This window comes from Salarias fasciatus, chromosome 3, assembly GCF_902148845.1.
Source record: "Salarias fasciatus chromosome 3, fSalaFa1.1, whole genome shotgun sequence".
NCBI classification, from domain to species: domain Eukaryota; kingdom Metazoa; phylum Chordata; class Actinopteri; order Blenniiformes; family Blenniidae; genus Salarias; species Salarias fasciatus.
In genome coordinates, this window is record NC_043747.1 from 8,360,356 (window position 1) to 8,386,395 (window position 26,040).

Genomic DNA, 26,040 nt, shown 5'->3' on the forward strand with positions numbered 1-26,040 from the left:
GGCTAATGCGGGGTGACGTGATTTCCCAGGCTGCCGCGGTTACGGTCATCAGGGGGCGAAGGCCGAGCCAACGTCCTCCAGCAGCAATAGTCCTCCTGGTATCACCGCCGGGCGGTCACACACTCAGCATGAACTGTTAACACAGCTGATATTTACAGCCTTTTGTTTTAGAGATTAAAAATCAATTGACCGCGTCGGAGTGTTATGCAACTCCTAATAAGTTACGAAAGGCTTCCTGAAGTTTCAGGGCGAAACCAACTGGATGGTTACCCAGAGGGACCCATCCAGGGAGAATATGCAAACTCCACCCGGAAAGCCCCTCGTCCTGACACACTGCTTCCTTTACTGTTATCAGCCACATCTCCTTTCCAGAGTAAACCGTCGTAAAGGTTGTGTTCGAGTTGGTCAGTTATCAGTGTGAGAAGACACGCAGCTTATATTTATATTGCACGACTCACTGCAATAAAACTTTCTTTTCCCCCTCCTTGTCACACACACACACACACACACACACACACACACACACACACACACATATTTAAATGTTGTGGCTGTTTTTAGAAACTCGTTGTTCCTTCTGTCTTCATTAATGTAAAGTCCATTGATTACGCAGAATAGAAACACCATATAAATGCAAAAAAATTTAAATAACACAAAAAAACCTCCCTTTCCCCTACATGGATATCATATACGACACACACAATCAAAACATCTCACTTTTTTTTTTTTAGTCAAAAACTTCAACGATAAATGCAAAAAATGATGAATTTAACGTTATTCCAAATGGCAGATACTGCCTCAATAGAAATGTTAGTTTCTATATCATTAGAAACTCAATTTTCAATGTGTGTAATGTACTTTAAAAGAATTGGGATTTCACTACTTTGATGTACTGTAAAAAAAATAAATAAATAAAAAAACCAAGATCAGATCATTTTTAAAGGTGTTTTTTTAAAAAGCAGGTCGACTACAAAGTATAAATTGATACAATTATTGAAAACTCTGCTTTTATAAACCTCTTCATTTGAAAACCCTCATTGGAGCAGCAGATATTAATCGGTGTCACTATCACAGGTAGCGTTTGTGCGGTCGTGGCAGCAGAGAGGGCAGAGTTTCAGAAAAAATTATGTAAAACCTGCAGTGAGTGAGGAGACGTCTCCTCCAGTGTTTCATCACATTTCAGAGCAGACCTGAAAAAAAACAACCGCCGTAACACTTCTAGTAAGCACTTCATGATTTATTCCTCAAATGCAGACAAATCTGGACGCTATTGAACAAATGTAAAAAACAGAAAAGAAAAATCAAATCCATTTATTCAAGGTTTTTTCTTAAATCTTGAAATGTTTCCAGAACATATAAAAGTGGCATCAGATATCTGATTCAGCACGCACGGCCGGCACAGTATCTTACAAATATGTACATACTAGTAACAGAATTTTTAAAAAAGTGTATTTTTTTTTATGTTATTCTGGGTCAGGATGTGCATCTTTAGCTCCAGTGAGATGTTCAGTTCCAGTTTTTGAAGAATTGCTTGAAGATGATGGTCTCCTTCCCCTGAGGCAGGATCTCCACCTGAAACACACAAAGAATTTACAACGAATCATGAACGAGGGACGTTCGCAGCTCAATCGGGAAGTGACAGTGTCATCTGTAAACGGTCGTTCTCCAAGTCATAACAGGCTGCGGTTGGAGTTTTACAGGTCCGGCACCTGTGTTTTCATCCTGGGGTAGTTCATCTGCTCGATGAAGCTGTCGGCCATCTGCAGCGCCACCCGCTTCTCCTCGGCGTTCGCTCCGTTACCTGGTGGACGATCAAACGCAGAAGAAAGAGGAGAATTCACCCTCTCACCTCCAAAATCTGTTGTTATTTTTTTTTTGGAAAGCATATTTACCTCACCCGCTCAATACAGCACCGTGTATAAAACTGTATCTTTTTATGTTTGAGGAAGTGACTGGTGGGGTCAGCGATCAAATCACTCATTTGCTATATTAAAGAACTTTTATTGAGATAAAAATGGCCGAGATCCTCTGAGTCATGACTCCAGCGTGATAGAAGAAAATTCGCAATAACATGCACTTCATGTCTGAATAAAGCAAGTTTGTCTTGAGTTTTATTTAACTGACAGATAAATATTATTCATTTCTGCCCATTTTCGGCCTTGTGTAAAGTTGAAACTGAACCTGGAGTGACTGTCGACTCACATCTGCACTGTACAGATGTTTCAAAAGGAAAACAAGTCTAAGAACACGTCCTCATGTCAACACTGGGCCTCGGAGGCGTCGTATCTTCAGATACTCTCCGTTCATTCACCTGAACCCTTCCAGATAACGGCCCGTGGCCTTGACCCTTCTTCCTGCACAGTTCTGAGAGATTAAAAGCCGGGAGGCTCGGCATGAGACGCTCTTGTTGTTGCTTCACTCTGATTCCAGCGAGTCGTGCCAGATCTCATCCCCGAGGGGATTTGTCAACAAACTCCTGCCGATGCCGTCAAACACAATTTTCCACCGCGCTCATTAAAGGTATAATGGACGATTTTCTGGAAAAGGTCGAAGCCAAACGTCTGTCACTCGCTTTTTGAAAAGCGCGCATGCGCCAGACCATCCTACCTGCTCTGCTGCTGCTACGAGCGCGCTTGACGGCGTTACGCAAGCATTTCTCCAGCGTGATTGACATGTCGGAGGACCAGTAGTTGAGACTCGCATCACGCCATTCATTGGCTCAAACATCTTCCACTACACCTTTAAACATTGATTTGATTAGATATCCAGTATCTGCAGCAAGCGGTGTTTCCTCACCCTTCCACACGAAGATCTTTCCGTTGGCGCCGTTGTCCAGGATGAAGCAGTCGTCGCGGAGCAGCAGCTCCTTGGCGAAGGGGCTCTTCTCGGACACCTTGGTCATGGTCATGGACCCCGTGGCGTCCGACACCTGGGGAGCGCACGGAGGCGAGGCGGCTGTTTTAACAGGAGGGAGGAAGGAAGGAAGGACAAGGCGATCGCTTCTCAAAGACGGGAGTGGAACCTTATAGAGGGAGGCAGAGTTTGACGCGTCGGCTTTGCTGTCCTCTTCCGGCGTGCTCTCCGCCAGCGCCGGCATCGTACCCAAAACCTGCTCGGACACGGGAAGACATTTAGGACGAGACTGCTCTGGCTTTATTTCATCTTTCCCCATTTCAGTCCCCCAGCTTCACCTGGAGCATCTCCTCCGGCTCCTCGCCCTCGGTGGAGTCCACGATGCGAGCCTTGCCGTGACGGTCGGTGTCGCGGATCAGCGAGGCGATCTCGCGCACTTTCTGCTTCTCGAAGATGTTGGCCTGCGATCCGATCCACGACACGATGGTCTGGAAGACATGGGGGTCAGAGAGTCAGGTTGATCTAGATGAATTTTGTTCCATCTGTTTTCCGGGACCCCACCTCTCCGAGGTCCAGGATGAAGCAGTCGCCCTTGTTGAAGCTGCTCCAGGACAGCTCCACCTCCTTGGCACGGATGTTGCGTTTTCCCTTGATCTGGTACAACCTGTGCACCGTTCCGGAGCCCTGAGGCCTCCTGAAGCCCGACTCCACGCCGCCTTCCTGCAGGCCGGGGAGAGGATTCATGCATTCGGTTTTACTTTGAGAGTTTCATTTTGACGTTTTACACTCGACCCAGTTCTGGTATTAAATGATTTTAACAGGCTCAGGCTGTGCACTGTAGAAGTAGCCTTGTAAACCAGCCCAACTCCAAAATCCAAACATGGATGAGGAGTGGGCGGGGCTTGTTTACGAGGCTACTGTAAAAAAGCACCGGCACAAAACAATATTCTAAATTGCAGCAAAATGACAGAGAGGAATTATAAAGCCATAAAAAAGAAAAGATGAAATAGGAGATAAGTCTGAGTCCAAATGTCTGTTAAATATTTCCAAACTCTTGCAGTGTCATTTGACCTCGATTTGACTCCAACAATCTGACAAATAAATTTAGGAGGAAAGAAAAAAACATATCCATTTCAATGTTTCCAAAAGCAAAACAAGCTTTCAGAGTCAGAAGCGCTCCTCTCTTCGCACCTTGTAGCTCACTCCTCTGGGGAAGAGGATCATGAATTCGGGGGATTCGTAGCCTTGAACCTGCCGGTGCTGGACGGGGTCGCCGCCCAGGAAGTTGTCCAGCTGGATGGCGAGCACGGCGCACGCCATCTGCTCGTCCCCGGACGACTTCTCGCCTGCAGCCGGGCCGAGAAGACACACAGGAAAGGTCAGGGTTTAGAGAGGAGCGTGTCTGAACAAAGCCACCACTCCGAGCTGTGACAATCAGCTTAGTGTCACCGAAGCACCGGACACACGCTGGAAACAACAGCCACATCTGAGTACTGTAACAATCCTCCTACATCTTTAATGAGCCCCGCTCTAAACCCATCCCTGTTTCCCCGGGGACTTCTCTCCCTCCCCTCATCCCTCCATCCCGCCTCTCTCTCTCGCTCTGGGTCTCAGGTGTCATCACACTTAGCCGGCCGGGTTATTAGCCTTTCCGGTGCCGCGGTTCGCCGTGTCTTGTAAGCACGGGTCAAGGGTCAAGACTCCTCTGCCGGAGGGGGACGAAGTGGAAACAGGAGAGGTCGAAATTCAAGACTGTGCGGTCAAATCAGAGAGCTGTGACTTGTGCCGCTTCAACTTTAATCTGATCATCGATGACTTTTCTTGCTTTGACTGCTGTTTTCGGTTTACGCCTTGCCAGTGGAGGTGCATATCAAAACATCTGGAACATCCGTGAACACATTGTTTTTTTTCAGTTAATATATTAACTGTGATAATTACGGCTTTCTGTAAAAATGAAAACCATTTGGAGATCACATATTTCCAATTTCCATCATTTATATTTCAGGAATAAGATAAATACAACTTTTTTTATTATAGAAAGTCACACGTCCATCAAGCTGACAATTAAAAGATTATTCTTTCATTTATTCATGATTTTGTTAACATCCATAACTGGACAAAATAAACGCAGCAGTTGAAGTACGGTTTCTAGACAGGCAGGAGAGTCTGACTGTGAGGCAGTACCAATGAAAAGCCAAAAGACTCAAACAGCAGACACACAACAGGGAAGAGTTGCAGGTACTGATTGTCTCGGAGTAACTTTTAACAATAGAATTGAATTCAAAGTAGTGTGCTGGTCAGAGAGCGGTCCTGGACTTTAAGGTCTGTATTAAGCTTTGCATGTTCTTCCTCTGTATGAGTAGATTTTTCTCCTTGTTGTACAGTTTATTCCCCTAAACCCTGTTAATATACAGTATGAGTATGAGTTCGTCTGAGTTGGATGAATTACTATTAAGGATTAAGGATTTAAGGACCAATTTATACTCTCATAAAGGTGTTGAATCAGTTGTTTTTACTTTTATTGATTTTTTTTCATCCATGTGTTTGTGCACAAAAAATTCCATTATCGAACAAGGTTAATAATAAAAGAGTGGACGCTGATAAGTTATGTAACTTCAGGAAGGTTTAGAAATTATGTCATTAACTCGGGAACTTTATCCTTAAACGGCAGCTGGAAAGGAAGGAAACCAACTCCAAAAAGCAGTGTTTATGTAAGATATCCAGCGTCACGACCCTCCTGATGCGTCTGCGGCCTCTCACCTATCCACATGTGGAGGTCGGCCCCCTGCTCGCCGCGGTTCTGCAGCACCAGATAGGAGTCTCCGTTGTAGAAAGCGCCGACCTCCGAATCGTCCAGCAGCACGGCCTTCATCTTCTCCACCCGCCACACCTTCAGGCCCAGCTGCCGGACCTCTGGGCCGAACTGACCGTCGGCGGCGTGGAAAGGGAGCATGCTGCAGGCAGAAAAGCAGAAAGGATAAGAAGAACGAGAAAATTCCAAAGGAAATTTTACTTTGTGCCTGCCGAGAATGTGTATGTGTGTGTGTGTTTGTATAACCTCCACATTCACTCAGCAGGTGTGTGTGTGTGTGTGTGTGTGTTGCCATGGAGACCAGCTGTACCCAGCAGCCATGACAGTGAATCAGCAGTTTTTCATCCAGTCTGTACAGTTGAAGAAATGGCGTTTCTTGAGAACCCAGAGGTGAAATTGGAAAATTTTTTTTTACTGTGAGCGTCAGAAGCCTTTCCTGGAATTATTCTGAAATTTTCATGTCTGTAGGATCATCCATGTCGCCACAGCGAGTTTGTAAATCATCCGCTCCAATCCACAATGCATTGGAGCGGATGGGAGAAAATTCTGCGCTCTCCTCAAACAAACGCACCTGGAGAGAGAACCGATTGAGATACAGACAAAATGAAAGCATTGTGAGAATCACAAGGAAAATACCTACGTTTTGATGTATTTGTTTGATCCAATTGAGGCAGAAACATGACCATGGGGACAAGAGAAGGATTTTTTTTTTTGTTTAAATCGAGAGCTTCTCACACTCTGCCTCTCCAATACACACCCATTATAAACTACAAAAATGGCTGAAATTCTTACCAAACTTTACAGCTCACAGTTTAAATTTGGCAGAAGACATTATAATGAGGGTTTTAAATCTGGATAGAGGACAAAATGGCAACGTTTTGATATTTTAATGCCGTCTCTAAGTCAAAGTATAGTGAGGCACGATGGAGTTGTTCAGGGATTCATTTCTTTTTTTTTTCTTTTTTTTTTGGTCGGCCCTCATCCGCTTACATGGGGAAAAAAAATGCTCTTTTTTTTTTGTGAATTTTCTCAGAGTTCTTTTGCTGGAACAATGACAAAAGTCGTGGCACACTATTCCCAAATTTTCCACAGGCGCGGGACTAGTTACGTGCCAAAGTTTTGCGGCCAAAAGCCCTTTGCCTAGGTGAGTACTCCCTTTATTTATTCTTTTTGTGGATTGTAATCTTGTGAGAGGCAGGCACAAAGAACTAAAAAAGAGAAGAAAAAAAATCAAGTCAGTGACTCAGACCCCCACACAAGAGGAAGAAAGCAGCTGAAAGAAGAAGTGCAGACACAAGGTGTTGTGTCACTACCTGCTGTTGGGAGCTGAGGCCCACATATAGTGGTTAAACAGGGGGAAGTCACAGAGGAAGAACACTCAGACTGTGCTGCTTTTCAGCCACACTCCGTCGGCTGCGCTCCTTGTAATGAGTGTTATTAGTCAAAATGAGGGCCTTGCTTTAACGCCCAGAGACCACAAGCATCAGATCGCTGTCGAGCAACGCGGCGCGGTGTGTCACAACACCGCCGGGCGTGGCTCAGGCTCGGCGCAGGCCGGATCATGTCACATATGCGAGAGCGAGCCAGGTATGACGGAGTCCCTCCCCCCCCACCCCCACCCGGTCTATCACCCACCCTTTAGTGCAGGGGAGTGGAGCAGGAATGTGTCACCCCACCGCACATCCGCCCCATGGCGGTTTCTCGGTTTCGGCTTTGCACGATAGAAAAAAGTACTTCAGGTTTCGAGATATGAGTAGCAGGATGAGCCACACACGCATCGTCTCACACAAAGTGCCCGTTTTAGCGTGACATTTCTCACATTTGAGCATGTTATTGTTGTGTAAAGGCCGTTGGGAATCACGAGCAAAAAGCAGAACTCTTCTTTGAACAAGACAAGTTCTAACTTTAGACATCTGATGAGTCTTTACAGTCTGCAGCCACCGTAACCTTTACATTTATTAATTACTATATCTTTCTGTCCACGAGTCTTCCTCCACAGGAGGACAGTTCAGATGTATATATATGTCTTCTGGGTGTGTACTTTTCTGACTTGCGTGATTAAATTAGCTCCTCTCTGTCTGTAGCTTACTTAATGGGCTTGTAAACTCTCACATGTTAAGTAATTTGTTTATGATTTAAGGGAAAATGACAATAATAATAGTGAAGCCAGGTCAAACATTAAACCATTCAACAGCTAGCTTCAAAGGCATAAAAGACAAATCACACACAAACAAATTAATGTTTGGCCAAAGAGAACGGTAGTTATCCAAAGTCCAGAGAAGAGCCACGTTTTATATCTTGTCTCAGCAGGTGAGGTTGGACTGAGTCGCACTGGTTCATGTGCCAAAAGCAGACCAACAGAGCTCCGCCCCGAAGACCGAAAAGACCCAAAGTCAGAAGAACTGCACAATAATCCAGAAACAATATTGCATATGTGTATGATATGCAGGAGGGGGCCATCGGATGTAAAAACCAGCCAAATGCTCAAGGCAGGAAAAGAAAGCTGCCGAACGGACACCATAACCGGCAACTCTGTCTGAACCATCCAGATCTTCATCTCTCTCCAAATCCGACTGACTGATGAGCCAGGAACTGATTGGAATACAGTCGACATCGAGAGCCGTTCATGACACCAGACTTCAGACTTTACGACTCGCTGCGTCAGAGCAGCATTAATCAGTCGATGCCTTGATATGAAACAGGGCCAGGGTGGCTCACGTGTCGCGTTTCAAATTAAAAGATTGCGGGTGGAGTGTTTACCACCCACCGGTTGTCTGTGCCTGCTCGAGGATATGGTTTATGTTTCAGTTTCTGTATGAGCCGGAGGCGCCAGACGGACATAACTGATAACCGGGACAATTAGCTTGATGGTTGCGTGGCTGTGCGGAGGATATCTGTTCACACGGCAAACAATAACAGGCTGATTCTGTTTACGGTGACGTGACATGCTCGACCGATTTGACTCAGCCTCCTAACATCGAGGGCAGAGGACAGAATTTTAACATGTTTACTTTGGGATCGAGACAAAGAAGAGTTGAACAGACTTAATGCACATTTGCAGAACTGTGAAACAAACGTCTTTCACACTCGCCTCTTTTTTAGCTACCGCAAGCAAAAAGCGGGTTTCTGTGAAAATCAGCCTTGTGGTTTGTTACACAGGAAGTGAGACGCAGCACATCCTGTGGTTTTCTGTTTGGAGACTCCGTCGCTATGTTATCAGACACGGTGGAGAGCTTTCACAATCGTCACATGACGAATCCGCCGCCGTTTACTCACGAATACGGCGTTCGGCAGCGGTAAAGTGGAAAGGTCAACGCATGAAATGGCAGCGTGGAGGAAGGCGGGAGCGAGGAACCAGAAAGGGCCCGAGCAGCGCAGGAGCGCAGGCCCCGGGGTTAAGGTTACACCGTCCGACCGGTCGGCAGGCTTCAGGAGTGAACGAGGAGGAAGAGGAGAAAATCACTTAACTGCATGATCTCCTCCGGTACCTCCGGCACGCTGTCCGACTCCCGCTCCATTCTGCGTGTCCACCGGAGTGTGCGGGAGCTGGCGAGGCTCGGAGAGGTCTGCGAGGAGGAGTGTCTGAGCTCACCTGGCCCGGTTAGCTTATATGCGGAGGGTAACCGGAGCCGCGGCGATGAAAGCCTAGCTGCGGCCCGAGGACGAGGCTGCGATCGCGGGGGGTTCCAGCAGAGTCGGGTTCCTGGCTCCTGGCTGAGGCTGAACTGGCTCCGGCTTCTTTCCACTGTTTTTGGCAAACTCGGGCAGATAAGACTCAGAGCTGGACGACTTTCTGAGTTCCACATCCATCCGTCTCCGATGGTTTTATTTCATGGGTCATGTACTGAATGTGTGTTGACCTTTTGTCTTCAACAGCAGGTCAGCGCAGACCTGTAGATTAACGCTGAACTCTTCAACGACATGTTGAGTTTTTTATCTTCTGGGTTTCGACTCAGACTTCCTGGTATGGAGAACATCGGGTCCAGACACTCCTCCATCCCTGGAGTCGATTCCCTCCTGAATTGAGGACAGGGTGGAAGTCCTGCCTGGCGTCATATCACACATGTGGCTCCTCGCCGCCAGGCAGGAATGCCTAATATGCACTGATAGCACTTTAATGATGACGGATTTATGGCTGATAGGCTGTAGGAGCCAACATAATATTAGTTTATTTCTCTATTTAATCGCTGTTATTGCTGTTGTGTCAGCACGCTGAATCACCTTTCCCTCTTGGATTTAATTTTTTTTTTTATGATTTATGTTTGTTTTTGTTTTATTAAAGCCATATTCTTAACATTTTTTTGTAAGAAAATCAAAACAAACTGAAATAAAATAAGTTCTGATACTTCGCCATGCATGTAACAGTGATGACAGCTGCAGGCTACGTATGAAGACACACACATCTGAACCGGACGAGACGGGAAGTGTGTGAGACAAGGGGAAAGGTCTATGATTGTACCTGCGATCCACATGATCGTAGACACACTCAAGCCTCAGCATCACACATTAAAGTAAAGACTGTCATTTCTGGGTCTCGTTATGGACTCTACATTTTAAAATCGAAATCCACTGTTTATTTTGGGTTAACTAATTAATAAACCATCTGGATATACAAATATGCTCCAAGGTGGAGGTTTATGTAAAGATTAGAGAGGCGTATTTCGAGGCGTGGTGCCATTTGAAACTAATGTAAACACACCTGCGAGCAGCAGAGGCGCAGAAAGACCGAGCGCCGTCAAACATAATCCACCGAGAGCGGCTGTAACGCAACATCCAGTCGAACAATCATCAGATGATTTAATATGAAGAGCAGCTTTGATCAAACAGTGTTTCTATGAAATACTCAAAACAGGACGCCCCCTCGGCCCGCCGGAGCGTCAGATGGCTTGACGGAGAGAGTTGATGGAGACGGGGAAAACAAAGCGGACCCGAGTGTTTAGATACAAGGTCAGGGGTAGGCTGCAGGGGTCACCCAGCCGATCGGCCATTCACGCGTGAAGCAGAAATACGAGAGGCGGCAGGCGTGGAGAGGCCTGAGAGCAATCTGTCAGTGGATGATCAGAGTGTGTGTGTGTGTGTGAGTGTGTGTGTTAAAGTGCATGTGGACGAGTCCTGAGCTTCCAGAGGTCGGAGGCCGCTCCTTCACCCCACCCTCACTCTCAGGAAGCTGCTCAACGGCAGCAGTTTAAGAAAAGAGGGATGAACGAGGGAACCGGCAGGAGAGAAACCAGAGCGGCAGACTCTGAACGGGAAGAGATGAGAGGAGCCTCGCTGAGGGGAAAACACTCACTCATTCACTGGGAAAGATTCCCCAGCTGATTACAGACCCAGGAATGTGATGAGCAAACAGCGGAAAAGAAGGGAGAAACGGCAGAAAGAAGAAGAAAACAGTGAAGTGAAGAGGAAGCGTGGAGATTCAGATGAAGGCCTACCTTACAGGGAGAGTCGGAGGTGGATCACGAACGAGTCTGAGCAGAGAGAAGAGCAACACGTCCCAGAACAGGCAGATCTCGCTCTCTCTCTCCCTCTCTCTCTCTCTCTCTCTTACTCACACACCAGAGATTTCCTGCCTCTGTCTGGGGCGGCCGAAGCCCGGCCCTCCGACTCCACCACAGAAGAGGAAAAAGCCCGAACGCTTCGGAGTCACACATTCCTCATGGTTCACTGTCACCTGACGGGAGGAGACAAAAGTTCTGCTGCATCAGGAATGTTTGGTGTGTTTTTTTTTTCTTTAATAAAAAGACTTTTCTGTCAAGAACCTGAACTTTCTTCATCTTAAACGACCTCTTCACTTACACCATGATTTGTAAGACATCACCATGGCAACCGGGTTGTTAGTGGTGCGTGGATTTGCCCCCCCCCCCCCCCAGCTCTGACCCACCTGTGATTCACCGGTTCCTCAGGGAACGGATGACGGAACAAACCACTCACGACTGTTTATCATGACGGAGGCGGGGCGGGACCCAACAGGCCCTCCAAACCCGGTCTTCACTCACTAAACTGTTCCAGTGTGCAGTGGTTCAACGTTTCATCTCACGGCGAGAAGTGCAGGGTTCGATTCCGGCTGGGTGAACCACTGCAGACTTATTTACTGTGAGCGTTATCGACTATTGTCAACCTGATCTGCTCAGTCCACATCAGGTGTTCTTAATGCGAAAGTATGAATTCTATGAAACTATAAACAAGATCTGACTAGCGGGTGCTGTTCAGGTCCTAATTTGACTTCAGGTTTAAACAATCTATTCAAAGCTCATGCAAAGCACTGGTCTAGATTTTGAATGGTAACGTTCCTCCGAGTCACATCAAAGGTCTGGACTGCAGCTGGTTTGATCCCCGGTCAGGATTCCAGCCTGTGTGGGTTTGCGTGTTCTCCCTGTGCTTGACTGAGTTCTCTCTGGATCCAGCTCCCTCCAACATTTTGGTTCTTCTGTGTTCTAACACTTTATTTACACTGATTATCTGAATGTTGCTTTACTTCCAGCACTAAAATAACTTCCAATAAAAATCTGCATTATAGTTGCAGTTTATTTTACATTTAATGTTCCAGTAGAAAGGGTAATCCATAACTACCACAAGATCTGTTTTATTTAAATCCCATGTGCGCATCGTGTTTTCACATTATGACAGCATTATCACAACAGATGTTTGTTTTCATCCCCATGGATCACAGATGGTCGGTTATCAGTCATTAGGAAAGAATTAAACAGTAAATACATTTCACGGATTCAGCTCTTTAGACCGTTCATCACATTCATCCATTCAATCCATTTTTATCAAATTTCTGGTCATGCGCTGAAATGAGAATCGGAGGTGAAATAAGTAACGATACGAGACTCGAACAGCTCAGGATGAAAGTAAATATTGGTTAAAGAGTAATTAGTACTGTCATGACTCTTTCCAGTGAGCTTCAGACCTTCACCTGTGAAAGCTGTTTCAGCAGTATAGAAGGGAACAATAAAACAATATAAAACAATACATTACTGAAACCAGCAGTCTCAAATCACTCCGTTGACATCTGCACATATATTCAAGAGCTTCACTTGGTTAAGGGGCTATAGATTTATTCTGCCAGTTTCTGATAATCCAATTTGAGTCTTAAAAGAGAATGGAAGCTATTAATTTAAGTTTTTATGACATTTCACTGTATTTTCCACCAGAGGAATCCATTTAAATTGGCTTGATGTTGAAATTGCAGTATTTTTTATTGTATTTTTTATTTTTTTGGAGTAAATCACATATAGTCTGGAGCACAACAAAGAAAAACTTGAAAGTAAATAACACTATGGCATCATCGCACATATAACACAATATTCATACAATATGCTAAGTAAATAAGCAGAGTGTTACAGTGGATAGTCTCTTTTCTTCCCCCTTTTCCATCTGACATGTAAATAATTTTGTCTTAATATTTTAAATATGAATCTCTCTGGAGGGAAAGTTGAGGTTTATTTCGCCAAATAATAAAAACAAACCGAAAAGTGAGAAACTTTTCCTTCGATGTAAAAGACAAATCCAGATCTATAAGTATGTACTTCAGGTTTGATCACATAAAAGCCAAATTAGTGCATTTGTGGCTGCAGTTCTCAGTTAACCTCTTCATATAAAACAGCTGTGAGCTGCAGGGACACGGCCTGCTGAAGGTCTCTCGTCCAATCACGTTGTTCTGCACGTGCTAACTCTTGTATAATAATAAAAAAGGGGGAAAACGCGGAAAAAAATCGATTTATTTTCACGTTTCCTCACTCTGAACAGAAACAACCCGACATATTCAACACGTGGTGTCTGAAAACAGCACTGCTTTGTGATTCGGGTTAAATAACTAAATAAAAAATGGCTTTAAAAAGACAGAATATACCGAGGTGAGTTATATGTTTAGTGTTTTTACCTGAGAATGTTGAGCTTCAGTTCAGCTCTGGGCTCTGAGCTGCTGTTCAGGTGAGGAGGGCGCACGGTGTGGGATCAGAGCGCCCCCTGCCGGAACTCCCGGGAGCTACACCTTGAACTCTACCAGGAAGCACATTCAAAGAGGGCAATTAAGACATAACACAATAAACCAAACGCAAACTTCAAGATATTATAAAGGAATAAAAATCTGTTTATTGCAAAAACGTGATTTTTTTTATGTTGATTAGGTATTGTCAGAAGAAATGAACAGCAAAGTTCTTACCGACACTTACTTGATGATGTACTTTTTACTGCAAGTAAATGTACTATTTACTTATTTGGCATTATTTTCACCAAAGAATATATTTTAGCTTATTGTATTATCTCTATATTAAAGTTCTTTTAAGATTAAGTTTAATTGCCTTTCAATGTGTTTCCTTAATTTTAAAATAAGAATATTGTCAATTGTTCTGAAACATAAAGAATATTTTCCCCCACAATCCCTTTGTGCATTTTAACATTACAGCAGTTGTACAGAGTAATGAAAACACAGCAGACACTTCATATAGTAAAACTTTTATTCAGGTTTTTCCAAGTCAAAAAACAAACAGAACAAAGATACAGAGAATGAGATAATGACTTGTTTTTTTTTATACAGTGGCAACTTTAAGTTAAACCTTCTTTTTGCCCAGACATATGAAGTCTTTCCTCAGTTTGAAACCCTGCATCTCCTTCACACACACACACGCACACACACATTTTCTCACACACACACTCATTCATTCATTTATTCGCCCTGGGAGTCCCGACTGAGAAATTCAGACAGCAGGAATGGATGGCAGAAAGCGAAATGGACTGAACGTGACGACGCGTGAGGCTGAAGTCCACCACAATGTTTACCAAGTGCAAATGCCGAACCTGCTTCACGGAGAAGGCCAGAAGAAGCAGGGCTCCACGAGATCAGAACAACAAACCCAAAACATTATTGATGCATTTCCATTTTCTCAGGACTCCCAGTCAGACTCAAACTGCCCCCCCCCCCCCCCCCCCCCCCCCCCCACAAATCACAGGTACACACACTGTAGATTAAAAAAAAAATTAAGATTACGAAACACTGGATCACTTGTGGATGAAGAGGGAAGAGACCAGCGAGTCGATGGGAAACCGTGTCAAATCATGGAAATGGGAAACGAAGGCGCCCGAGGCGGAGGGAAAGTGATGTAGTGAGTAACCGGAGGAGAGGGAAGCGGTGCGACCTGGCGGACAGACGAGAGCAGCGCGGAAATGACTTGGACTTAAATAAAGGAGTTCTCCCCCCCTCGCCTCTTCATCCACAGTTTATGAGCCGCCGGCAGGTTTACAGAGTCACCGAAAGCAAACGAGAGAAAAAGCAAAAAAAAAACCAAAACAAAACATAATGATCAAATAACCTTAAATTTTCATCTATTCATTTTGCACACAGAAGAGTAGTTAAACTTCTTTAAATAAAAATCGAACAATCCAAATGAACTCGCTATCGAGAAATGGAACGAAGATCAGCGACGAGCAGAAGGAATTTGAAAAAACGATTCCAACCTAAAGCCTGAATAAAATGTATCAACACGTTGCTGCTCATGCAAACGACGACAGAAGCAGCGGCAGCAGCAGCGTCGAACTACAAACCCTCATCCACAGCTTCCTTCTAAACTCAAAATTAAAGGCAGAATTATTATTCTCAATATTCTTTTTTTTTCTTCTTTTTTTTAATAGAAATATTTGACTTCCCAGCGTTGAGGGAAGAGTATCTGGAAAAGTTTTTGCTTCTGATGCAACAAAGTCTCCACGATGGCAGAGGACGAGAGGATGCTGGTGGGCGTCTGTCGTGACATCTTTCAGGTCTGTGGGGTGTGGAGGAGGAAGAGGGGGAGGGAGGGCGGCGGCGGCGGCGACGAAGATGGCTACACACGTCTATGTAGTTCAGAGTGAAACGTCTCTTCTTCTCTCTTCAGGTTCTCCCGCAGGATGCACGTACGACCGCGGTTTCTTCGACAATCTGAGGCGAGACGCGCCGCAGTAAACGAGGCCTGAGCCTCGCCTCCTCCGCCTCCTTTAGAGCTTATGTTTTAGTGATTAATACAATCCACTTAGCTTTTTCAAGAAAGGCTTTTGGCAATATGTACGCTTTCCAGGAAAGGACGACACGCCGTTTAGAGAATGAGAGACAGAGAGAGAGACTGGAGAGAGGGGGGTCATCCCCCCCCCTCGTCTTCTCCTCTCCCTCTGGGAGATTCTCAGTATTTGCTTCAACACCCCACGAGAATATTAAAAAAAACTATTTCAAAAAGGCAGCCTTTTTTTTTTCCTTCAGGCAAAGCAGTTCAAGTCTTCCACGTAAGTTTTTAATTTTTTTTTTTTTTTTGGGGGCGGGGGGGTTCGGTGGTTAGAAGGTGGAGATCTTGATCACAGTTGGGACGCCGGAGGCTCGAAGCGCCGCCGCCTCCGGCGCTGTCCTTTGGTTGTCAAGACGTGAGGCGGCGGCGCCCCCCCTGCCCTCAGCCGCCTCGCCGTCTCCTCCTCCTCAGCGGCGGCGGCGCTTCAGTTGTTCTCGTCGTCGCTGTCGTCGGGGCTGATGGTGGGGCTGTAGGTGGGAGAGGTGGGGCTGTACCCCGGGGAGGTGGGGCTGTACGTGGAGCCCTTGGGGCTAGTGGGCGAGTACGTGGGCGAGGTGGGGGAGTACTTGGGGGAGGTCGGGGAGTAGGTGGGCGAGGTGGGGGAGTACTTGGGGCTGGTGGGGGTGTAGGTGGGCGAGGTGGGGGAGTAGGTCGGGGAAGTCGGGCTGTATTTTGGAGTGGTGGGGGAGTAGGTGGGGGAGGTGGGCGAGTACTTGGGAGACGTCGGGGAGTACTTCGGCGAGGTGGGGGAGTATTTGGGAGAGGTGGGGGTGTACTCCGGGGAGCTGGGGCTGTACGAGGGCGAGGTGGGGGTGTATTTGGGGGAGGTGGGGGAGTAGGAGGGGGAGCTGGGGCTGTACGACGGCGAGCTGGGGGTGTAGGTGGGCGACTGCGGGGTGTAGCGCGGACTGGACGGGGAGTAGGAGGGGGAGGTGGGGGAGTACGAGGGGGAGGTGGGCGAGTAGTTGGGGCTGGTCGGGGTGTAGTTGGGCGAGGTCGGGGAGTAGGAGGGGGAGGTGGGGGAGTAGGAGGGCGAGGTAGGGGAGTAGCTGGGCGAGGTGGGGGTGTAGTTCGGCGACGTGGGGCTGTAGCTGGGGCTCGTCGGCGAGTAGGAAGGAGAGGTGGGGGAGTAGGAGGGGGAGGTGGGGGAGTACGACGGCGACGTGGGGGAGTAGGAGGGCGAGGTGGGCGAGTACGACGGCGAGGTGGGCGAGTAGCTGGGCGACGTGGGGCTGTAGCTCGGCGAGGTGGGGCTGTAGCTGGGCGACGTGGGCGAGTAGGAGGGGGAGGTGGGGGAGTAGGACGGGGAGGTGGGCGAGTAGGACGGGGAGGTGGGCGAGTAAGACGGCGACGTGGGTGAGTAGGACGGGGAGGTGGGCGAGTAGCTGGGCGAGGTGGGCGAGTAGGAGGGAGATGTGGGGCTGTAGTTGGGGCTGGTGGGGGAGTAGGAGGGGGAGGTGGGGGAGTAGGAGGGGGACGTCGGGGAGTAGCCCGGGCTCTGGGGGGTGTAGCCCCCCGGAGAGCGGGGCTCGTAGGCGGGGGAGGTGGGGGAGTAGTTCGGTGACATTGCTCCACCTGAAAGATGAAAAGAAAGACTTGAGGAGTTCCTCAGGGATGGAAATCAGGACCACTGTCTTTTTAGAACTGAATTGACTGCATGTAAAAACACTGAAGAATAGAAGTACTAAAAACAGGCTGGACTGACGCGAATGGAGACACACGAACAATCGGGTCAGTTCTTTTGGTTCTAGAGGACTTCTGCAGGGACTCACCTGGAGAGGGGATGTACGGACTCGCCGGGCCCGGCGACCCCGGGGACCCTGGGGTGGGCGACCAGGCTGGGGAGTAACCCGGAGAGAAGCCGGTGGCGTCCGAGGCGGCGCTGGGGGAGAAGCCTGCCGCTCCGGGTGTCATGCCGCTTCCTGGAAGAAGAGGTCAAACACCAAACGGTCAGGGAATGAAGACCGTCGACCCCATCTAAAGGCCAAGAGCGTGTGAGGACACACTCACCAACGCTGGGGGACCAGGCGCCGTACGCTGGTGTGGCCCCCGTGTTCCAGGGGGTCATGGCAGGAGACATCCCGCTCATGGGACTCGGCACCGTGCCAAAGAACATACCGGTGGCTGGAAATAGACGAGCACAGAAGTTTAATACCTTCGGCGTGCGTACAAGTCTTTTACCGATGCCCCCCCGTAAACGCCCGTCCGCTTACGTCCGGCCACGCTGATGCCGGGGATGTTGGTCGGGATCTCCATGCCGTATTTACACTTCTCGGCGTCCAGCAGCAGGTCGAAGCAGCCCGTCCCCGCGGGGGCCAGCTGGCCCAGCATGATGTTCTCCGAGACGCCCTTCATGGGGTCGCTCTCCCCGTGGGAGGACGCCTCCATCAGCACGTCCACCTGGGGGGGTGGGGGGGGACAAACAATCACTCAACAAGCTCGCGGCTGGATTCACCGGGACCTGAGAGGAAGGGGCTTCTCGTACCGTCTCCTCGAAGGAGCACTTCATGAGCGGCCCCGTGTCCTGCCGGTTGATGCCGTGGCGGGTGATGGCCATCAGGTGGCCGCGGCTCGTCATGGTGTCGCACAGCAGCGCCAAGTGGCGGTAGTTGACGTAGGAGCCGTCGAAGGAGATGACGTGGTACAGCTCTCTCTCCAGCGCCTTTCGCACGGCCTCAATTCCCAACACCTGCGACCACGGAGGAACTCAGATTAAACTTCAAGACGAGGAAGACTTTATTCCGCTTTTTTAGGGGGAAAACCGTTGGAACGACGTTCGTACAGTGAAGATCTCCACGATGTCGTTGGAGGTGGTCCTGACGGGATCAACGTCCTTCTCGCTGAGCACCCTCATGAGGCTCACTCCGTCCGTCTCCAGAATCCACTCCTGCAGGGCTTTGAATTCTCCGTCTTCGGTGATGATGATCTTCTTCTTGTTGTCGGTTTGAGGCAAATGCATGTACACCTGAGAGAGGAGGGAGGAACCTCTATCAGACAAGAAACATTCCAGCCTTGTGAATACTAATCAAGTGTTCCTGTGTTCACTGCGTCACCTTGCTGATCTGCTCGATGCCCTGCAGAGTCATGTCCGTCAACATGTTGGACTCGATGCATCTCAGAAACACGTCGTCGTCCATCTTGTCCACCACCTCCTCGTCCTGCGGAGCCCAGACAAAATTTGTGTTAATTGAAACGACGGCTTCCTTTACTTTGTGCATTTGTTGGTATTTGAAGGTGAAAATCACTCCTCGCCTCTTGGAACTTGTTCTCGTCGGTGTTCATGATTCTGATTCGCAGCACGAGCTTCTCGGCGTTGTCGTCGTTGAAGATACAGTTCAGATCGTCTCCAAAACCTTTCAGAGAAAAACCAAAACAGATTGTGTCAAAACAGGAATATCATGATTGGCGAGACAGAAGCCTGAAGCAAAAGCCCACCTGTGTTGATCTTCTCTGCGATCTGCTCCATGGTCAGCTTGCGGTCCGTCATGTGTTTGCGGTCGAGCTCGATGCGCAGCAGCCAGGGGGAGATGCGCGTCACGTCGAAGTCGGGCATCTCGTAGTAGACGTTGACCCACTCCTGGTCCTCGGACACCACCGTGTTCTGAGGGTTGGGGTCGTAGTAGATGGCGGTGTTGGCCGTCACCTGCAGGGAGACGCTCATCTTAAGCTCCAGTTTTCAGAATTTAAGTCAGTATTTTATAAAAAAAAGAGAAGCTCTGTTTGCTACCTTCCGCAGCGTAGTGTGCTCAAGTCGACAGAGAATGTCCTTGGCCCTCTCAGCGTCGCGCGCGGCCTGACCGAGCAGGAAGACGGTCAGCGACGGCGTCTTGGGCCTCTTGGAGATGTTGATCAGCTCCTTCAGACGGGGCACGCCCAGCGTGACGTTCTTGGCCGACACGCCGGCGTAGTGGAAGGTGTTCAGGGTCATCTGGGTGGCTGGCTCTCCCAGCGACTGGGCAGCCAGGGCGCCCACCATTTCACCCGGATGAGCCTGGAGGGGCGAGGCGTCGGCAGGTTATTTCCGAGGCTCGGCTCCCTAAAGCTACGCGTCTGGGCGCGAGACTCACGATGGACTGGTTGAACTTGGTCTCGATCTCTCCCAGCAGCCAGTCGAAGGCCTCGGTGGACAGGCGGAACTCCTCCGTCATGCGCTTGGAGCAGAGCGTGGAGCGCAGGTGGATGTTGAAGAGCAGGGTGGCGTTCTGCTGAGCCTGCCTGCTGAGAGGGTCGTCGCCGTTCACGATGACCAGCTTCTTGCTGAGCTCATGGACTCCTGGCGACGCAGAAAACTAAATGATTAGCAGCGAAAAGACTCCTGAGCTTCACCACCGACATCAACAGATTGTGGGAAAACGTACCTTCCACCACCCTGAGGGGATTCAGGTCTGTCGGCGTCCGGGTGTTGATGCGAAAGATCTTCTGAGCGTTCCAAATCATTCTGGCCAGGTTGCACGGCAGCACCACCTGCAGGCGGAGGACGAGCATTGCAGACAGTCAGTCTGGCTGGTTCTAATTTCAGAGCAGACTGTGGGACTGAGGCGGCGGCGGCGGTCCCACACCTTGCTGTCCCCGGTGGGGAAAATGGTTCGCAGGACCTCCCTGTCCTCCTTCATCTTGTCGAACTCCTTCTCCAAAGCGCTTTGCACGTGAGCGTTGGTGAGTACGTCTTTCACCACGTCTTCCTGCAGCGTCCGCCTCAGCGCGCGCTCGTTGGTGCAGTCGAACCGAAACCTTGACGGATTAAAAATTTTTTTTGATTAAAATTAAAAAAATCCACTGGACAACACTTTTACCCAATGAAACTGAATTCTCTGCATTCGATTTTGACTTACTTCTTTTCAAAGGCTTTGTTCGAGGGCTTCAACGTCGCCACATTTTGGAACTCCACGTTCTCTCCGGCCAGGCCGTCCTCGCCGTAGCGCAGCTGCACCACCTGGTTGATGGAGTTTCGCACCGTGCCGTCGTACTTCACCATCACAGACTCCATAGATTTGATCAGACGACGCTGGATGTAACCTTAAACAGAGATTTCCTTGCTTAGACACATTCGGGACCGTGTTGTTTGTTCGCAGATTTCCCTCCACAGACCGCCAGGACTCACCAGTCTCGGCTGTCTTGACAGCCGTGTCGATCAGACCCTCCCTGCCTCCCATGGCGTGGAAGAAAAACTCCGTTGGCGTCAAGCCGGCCAGGTAGGAGTTCTCCACGAAGCCCCTGCTCTCAGGGCCGTAGTCGTCCTTGATGAAGTGAGGCAGCGTGCGGTGCTTGAAGCCGAAGGGGATTCGTTTACCCTCAACGTTCTGCTGCCCCACCACAGCGATAACCTGAACCGAGAGAAACGACGATTACCATCACCTGAATCATGAATCCAACCTGATGTGCCACGGCGTCTTGAGGTGCGCTCCTTCACCTGCGAGATGTTGATCTTTGAACCCTTGGATCCGGCCACCACCATGGATTTGAAGTTGTTGTACTCGGACAGAGACTTCTGGGCAGACGACCCCGTCTTGTCACGGGCGTCGTTGAGGATACGGTTAACCTGGTTCTCGAAGGTCTGGCGCAGAGTGTTACCGGGCGTCGGCTCCAGCTCGTTGTTGTGGGCTTTCTCAATGACTTCGATCACATCCTGTTTGGCTTTCTTGATGGTGTTCTGGATGTCCAGGTATGTCTTCGCATCAGCAATAGAGTCACCAATACCAATGGAATGACCTGTTGGAAAACAACACGAAGACTTGAGTATCTGGAAACGCGTAACCTGCTGAACGACGGAAGCTAAATTCTTACCCTCGATGAGCAGCCAGTTGTTGACCACCGTCTGAATGTTGGAGTAGAAAAGCCGGGTGATGTCGTGACCCATCTCCAGGTAGGAGATGTGGACAAGCGAGCCGGCCGACGTTCCCAGGGACTTCTTACACAGGATGCCCATGATTAACTCACCGTTCTCCACTATCACCTACAGGCAGGAAGGAGCGCACTGTCAGGATCAATCTAATCAACTCCCCAGTCACAATGTAAACGTGTCTCCTCTGATCTTTGTACCTTGGTGTCGCCGGGCGAGATGTGTTTGTAGGGGCCGCTGTCCTCGTCGTCGGGGTGCGTGCTGTGTGTTCGGATCACGTTAATGTGTCCTGGAATGATGAGACTGAAGATCTGCTTCCCCGTCCACAAGGGTCTGGGTTTGAGGATCGCCGGCTGAGGCATTTTTCCATCCCAGGTTGAGAGGAACATGAGGAGGTTCATCACTTCACCCTGAGAGGTATCGATCAAAAACAAACGGAAACCCGTTAAGCACACATCACAAAAGAATCTACAAAACTTCCAGTGATTCTAAGACAAACTCCTCACCCGCTCTAAGAAGACGTCTCTCTTGGTGAATTTACGAACAGCCGTGAGCGTGTCCTGCACGATACCCATCACAGGCCTGTTGGACTGAGGCGTGACGATCATACGGGGCACCATGGCCAGCTCCTGGATCTCCGCCCGGGTCTCCAGGGACTGCGGCAGATGCAGGTTCATCTCGTCCCCGTCGAAGTCGGCGTTGTACGGCGTGGTGACACTGGACGGAAGATCCAATATGAGAATCAACAAAATAATGTGATCGACAGAAAGTCAGAAACGAGCCTGATCAGCTCGTCTCACCTGAGGTTGAGTCGAAAGGTGGACCAGGGCAGAATTCGGACCCTGTGCCCCATCATGGACATTTTATGTAGCGTCGGCTGTCGGTTAAAGATGACGATGTCGCCGTCACACATGTGTCTTTCAACCTGCACAGAGAATTTTGAATCAGAATCGAAGTGAAACATTTTAACAAAAGGACGATGTGGCGTCAGTGTCAGAGGTTAAACTCCTGTTTGGTCATGCCTTGTAGCCTATTTGAAGATGAAGGTCACTTGGTTTGGGATGGAATCGCAGGTCGATTCGGTCTCCGCTGTCACGGATGATGTATTTGGCTCCGGGATACTGGCTGTTTCCTCGTCGCACCAGCTCCTGCAATCTAAGACCGGAGAAAAACTTAGTCAAATTTACAACTTCAGAAAGATTATTTTTATACATTACATAATACAAATGTATGCATGAGTTTGCTGCGACGTACCTGTCGATATTAAATGGTGTGACGATCTCAGGGAAGGTCATGTTGGCAGCGATGGATCGCGGCACGCCCACTTGGTCGATCTGTAGATTGGGGTCCGGCGTGATGACGGTTCGGGCAGAGAAGTCCACACGCTTACCCATCAGGTTGCCTCGCACTCGGCCCTCCTTCCCCTTTAGCCGCTGCTTTATGGATTTGAGCGGGCGGCCAGACTTTTGCATCGCCTGGAAAAGACGAGAGGTTGCATTAATTAACCAAAATCATGGAATACATCGACGATAGAAAATATGTATTTGGTTTACAAAATCGAGTCCCACACGTACCCTGGGCAGGCCTGGCAATTCGTTATCCACCATGGTGGCCACGTGAAACTGGAGCAGCTTCACGTCCTCTGCGATGACGTGAGCGGCGGCGCCGCTCTGCTCGTTTCTCCTCAGCTGGTTGTTGATCTTGACGATGTCGGCCAGCTTGTGGGTCAAGTCATCCTTTAAAACAGTAATTCAGAATTTCTCATCAGTGCGTCGATCTACATTTTAAAAACAACTAAGCACGGAGTTGGGAGTTGTTCCACGTTACCTGGTTGCGAGCGGAGCCCTGCATGACGACGGCGGGCCTCACGGCCAGCGGAGGCACGGGCAGCACCGTCACAATCATCCACTCCGGGCGGGCGAACTTGGGGTCCATTCCCAGGATGATGTCCTCTTCATCCGCGATGCGCTTGAAGATCTCGTGCACGCGCTCGGGACTCAGCAGGATCTTCTTCTCCTGCGAGTCCTCGTTGACGTGCTTCCACTCGGCGTACAGCTCCAGGCCAGAGCGCCTGATGCGGGGCTGGTAGCGCCCACAGCCGCCATGGCCCTGAGCGAGGTAAATGAGGAGTGAAGTGAGAGAATAAACAATGAGAAAATAGGCCGACCGTAGGTCACCGACTGAAAGGATTGCAAATTAAATACCTTCTCCTTGGTGAGGTCTTCCTCAGTCTCCTGCTGCTCCATTCCGAATTTGTTGTCCATCTCCTCTCCTCCTTCACAGATGTTCTTTCCTTTGCACAGCTCGTACACATGGGTCAAGCGCTTCCTGGGCTGCCCCTTGGATTTTGCCAGGATGTCCTTGATCTTGGGATTGTTCTAGACGCAACAAAAACGAGTGAAATTTAAGTAATGAAACAGAAATCATGACGCACACGTGTGTTATGATGACGAACTTGTACTTACCGAGTCCACTAATAGCTTGGAGCAAAAGAAGCAAACACATCGGAGAACCTTCATTATCTTTGCAATAAAGCCGACGTGGAAAACCGGCTTTGCCAGTTCGATGTGCCCAAAGTGTCCCGGGCAGTCCGTCATGTTGCCTGGATGACCGAAATTCATGTTAATTATGTACATTGCAGTGACGGCACAACTAGATTTAACCCGACATATAGCAGCCTGAGCAATGTTTCACATAAAATGTGGACCGCAAAATTTCTTTTTTAATACAATCCAATTAAAATTGTGGCCTGATTTCATAACTGATTTCATAATGTGGCAACCTGTCTTACAAGATATTACTGTGTAAAAAATAGGGAGAAAAACATTACAATTCAACTTTTTTTATAGAGGCAAAAGTGATGTTCATCTACACAATGCAAGCAAATTTAAAATAACCTTTTTAAAAATTATTTTAACACGAAATCAAGGTTCATCAGTGTGTTTAGATAAATTAGAGTTAAAGCAGAGGACGCGTCTATCCAGCATTTGCCTCTCAAACTACTTTTAATCACCTGTGATTTAAACCCACGTCACACATTTACTTTAAGAGCACACCTAAATTAAACATTACTAAAACAAATGAGTAAAGTCCAAATATCAGAAACTACACTAGCACAGTAGTAAATGTTTGATCTTATGTAATTGAATCAGTAACATTTTCAGGTCTTGAAAGCTATGAACACACTGTACCTGCACATGTCTGACATCGTCCACTGCGCTCTATGACTCCTTGTCTTGGGTCCATGAGGCCTCCCAGTTTCGGACGCCCCCCTTCTGTTGTTTCGGGGTATTTGATGCCCCCTTCTGTGACCGACATCCGTTTCTGAGGAGCAACGACAGTTTCGTGTAAGTTGATGAGACAATAAGCCAACAGCTGATAATCAAGTCACGCGTTCGCCTCGTATGGCAACCACAGAATTTAATAAATCATTCAAAAGCATGAAAATCGGTCAATTAAAAAGAAAGGGCCAAAGATTGTAACCAGCAAATGAATATGCTAGCATGGTAAGCTTCAGGCGCTAAGTTATGTAACAGACATAATTAAAAGCACGACTCGACATTTTAGCTGAAAATAACATTCATTTCACTTCGTTGGTGTGAACTTTTTATTCATTTATTATACGGAATAACAGTACCGTTCATTGTGATCTGACGTTCAAACAAACACCACCAAAAACATCACGCAAGTCAAAACTAAAGCAACGAAAACCTTCGATTACTGGGGGTCTATATGTCACAATGCGATATTAAAAGGGGGTTTCATTCATGAGATAACGTGAAGTCTTTAAAAAATGTTGTGCTTAAGTTTTACAAACTTCCTGACACATGCTAGTTAGCGCTAGCTCCAGCTCGACAATGCTAGCTAGGCTATGCTAACAGCAAGAAGCTCCCATTGTAAACAAACCGGGAATCAGCAACATGTTAAAGTACACAATTAGTAAAGAAGCTGCAAGACCAAATGTGTGATGCCCCAGTAAAGTCATATCAAATAAACCCACTCCCCGAAAAGAAAACCTACAAGCTCATCTGGGCTGATGATGCCGAATTGAACTCTCTTGATCGTGCGCAATGGGCATGCGCTGTCGCCGGAGGGCGGTCCGGGCATCCTGTCTATTCAAAGAGACGCGTCCTTCCTCGGCACGCCGCTTTGTGAGCAGGAACAGCCTTTAACTTGTCACCAGGACTCCGGTCAGGCCGCCAACGGTGACCGGAAAGTCTCCGAAGGCGATATCCCGGGGACCTCCGCCGTCGGTTGCCTTTGGAGCCGTTATTTGTATTTAAGGTCTAAATATACTGGCTAACGACTGTCCCCCTCCCTTTTCCTGATCTGCTCTGTGGAGCGCTCTAAGCGCTTCTGAGCGTAAAGCTGCCCAACGCTTGCTTTTATAGACTGAGCGCCTACTACGGGGTTGCACACACAAAAAGTCACGGGCTGGCTCTCCGGAAGGTGGGACATTGAGCTCGGTAGTAAAACGGTCATTGGCCATTCAACACAGTTGT

General features: G+C 48.3%; 2 protein-coding genes across 3 annotated transcripts; both read right to left on the bottom strand.

Annotated features, from left to right (window-relative positions):
• Positions 1–1,263: 1,263 nt before the first annotated feature.
• capgb (capping protein (actin filament), gelsolin-like b) lies at positions 1,264–11,251 on the bottom strand. 2 transcript variants are annotated; one of them, XM_030120906.1, is made up of 9 exons: positions 11,098–11,251; positions 5,614–5,807; positions 4,045–4,199; positions 3,415–3,573; positions 3,192–3,341; positions 3,023–3,109; positions 2,797–2,929; positions 1,710–1,801; positions 1,264–1,572 (listed from the first exon to the last, which is right to left on the bottom strand). In XM_030120906.1, exons 2-9 carry the CDS (start codon positions 5,804–5,806, stop codon positions 1,507–1,509), a joined length of 1,035 nt encoding a protein of 344 aa, XP_029976766.1. In that variant the 5' UTR covers position 5,807; positions 11,098–11,251; the 3' UTR covers positions 1,264–1,506. The 2 variants fall into 2 exon arrangements, with proteins under 2 accessions (XP_029976766.1, XP_029976772.1); XM_030120912.1 differs by having other exon boundaries at positions 11,103–11,121.
• Positions 11,252–15,224: 3,973 nt separating this feature from the next.
• polr2a (RNA polymerase II subunit A) lies at positions 15,225–25,645 on the bottom strand. The gene is made up of 28 exons (XM_030120896.1): positions 25,559–25,645; positions 24,730–24,862; positions 24,004–24,140; positions 23,743–23,916; positions 23,366–23,647; positions 23,113–23,274; positions 22,793–23,013; positions 22,561–22,693; positions 22,339–22,463; positions 22,045–22,255; positions 21,739–21,948; positions 21,484–21,652; positions 21,110–21,408; positions 20,801–21,023; positions 20,532–20,715; positions 20,259–20,430; positions 20,058–20,163; positions 19,767–19,972; positions 19,427–19,690; positions 19,135–19,342; positions 18,952–19,052; positions 18,753–18,857; positions 18,482–18,664; positions 18,185–18,388; positions 17,913–18,099; positions 17,710–17,823; positions 17,472–17,621; positions 15,225–17,274 (listed from the first exon to the last, which is right to left on the bottom strand). The coding sequence occupies exons 1-28, from the start codon at positions 25,643–25,645 to the stop codon at positions 16,124–16,126; spliced, it is 5,901 nt and encodes a 1,966-aa protein (XP_029976756.1). The 3' UTR covers positions 15,225–16,123.
• Positions 25,646–26,040: the final 395 nt, after the last annotated feature.

What these genes read in the sequence shown, in the direction of transcription:
- capgb (XM_030120906.1), bottom strand. Translation starts at nt 5,806, where the DNA reads ATGCTCCCTTTCCACGCCGCCGACGGTCAGTTCGGCCCAGAGGTCCGG. An exon ending in AGCCGGAGGAGATGCTCCAG is followed by an intron (nt 3,110 to 3,191) that starts GTGAAGCTGGGG and finishes GTGTCCGAGCAG; the next exon opens with GTTTTGGGTACGATGCCGGC. An exon ending in ACTCTGCCTCCCTCTATAAG is followed by an intron (nt 2,930 to 3,022) that starts GTTCCACTCCCG and finishes TGCGCTCCCCAG; the next exon opens with GTGTCGGACGCCACGGGGTC.
- polr2a (XM_030120896.1), bottom strand. Translation starts at nt 25,645, where the DNA reads ATGCCCGGACCGCCCTCCGGCGACAGCGCATGCCCATTGCGCACGATC. An exon ending in GCATCGAGCAGATCAGCAAG is followed by an intron (nt 18,665 to 18,752) that starts GTGACGCAGTGA and finishes CTCCTCTCTCAG; the next exon opens with GTGTACATGCATTTGCCTCA. An exon ending in CGCCTGGTCCCCCAGCGTTG is followed by an intron (nt 17,622 to 17,709) that starts GTGAGTGTGTCC and finishes CTCTTCTTCCAG; the next exon opens with GAAGCGGCATGACACCCGGA.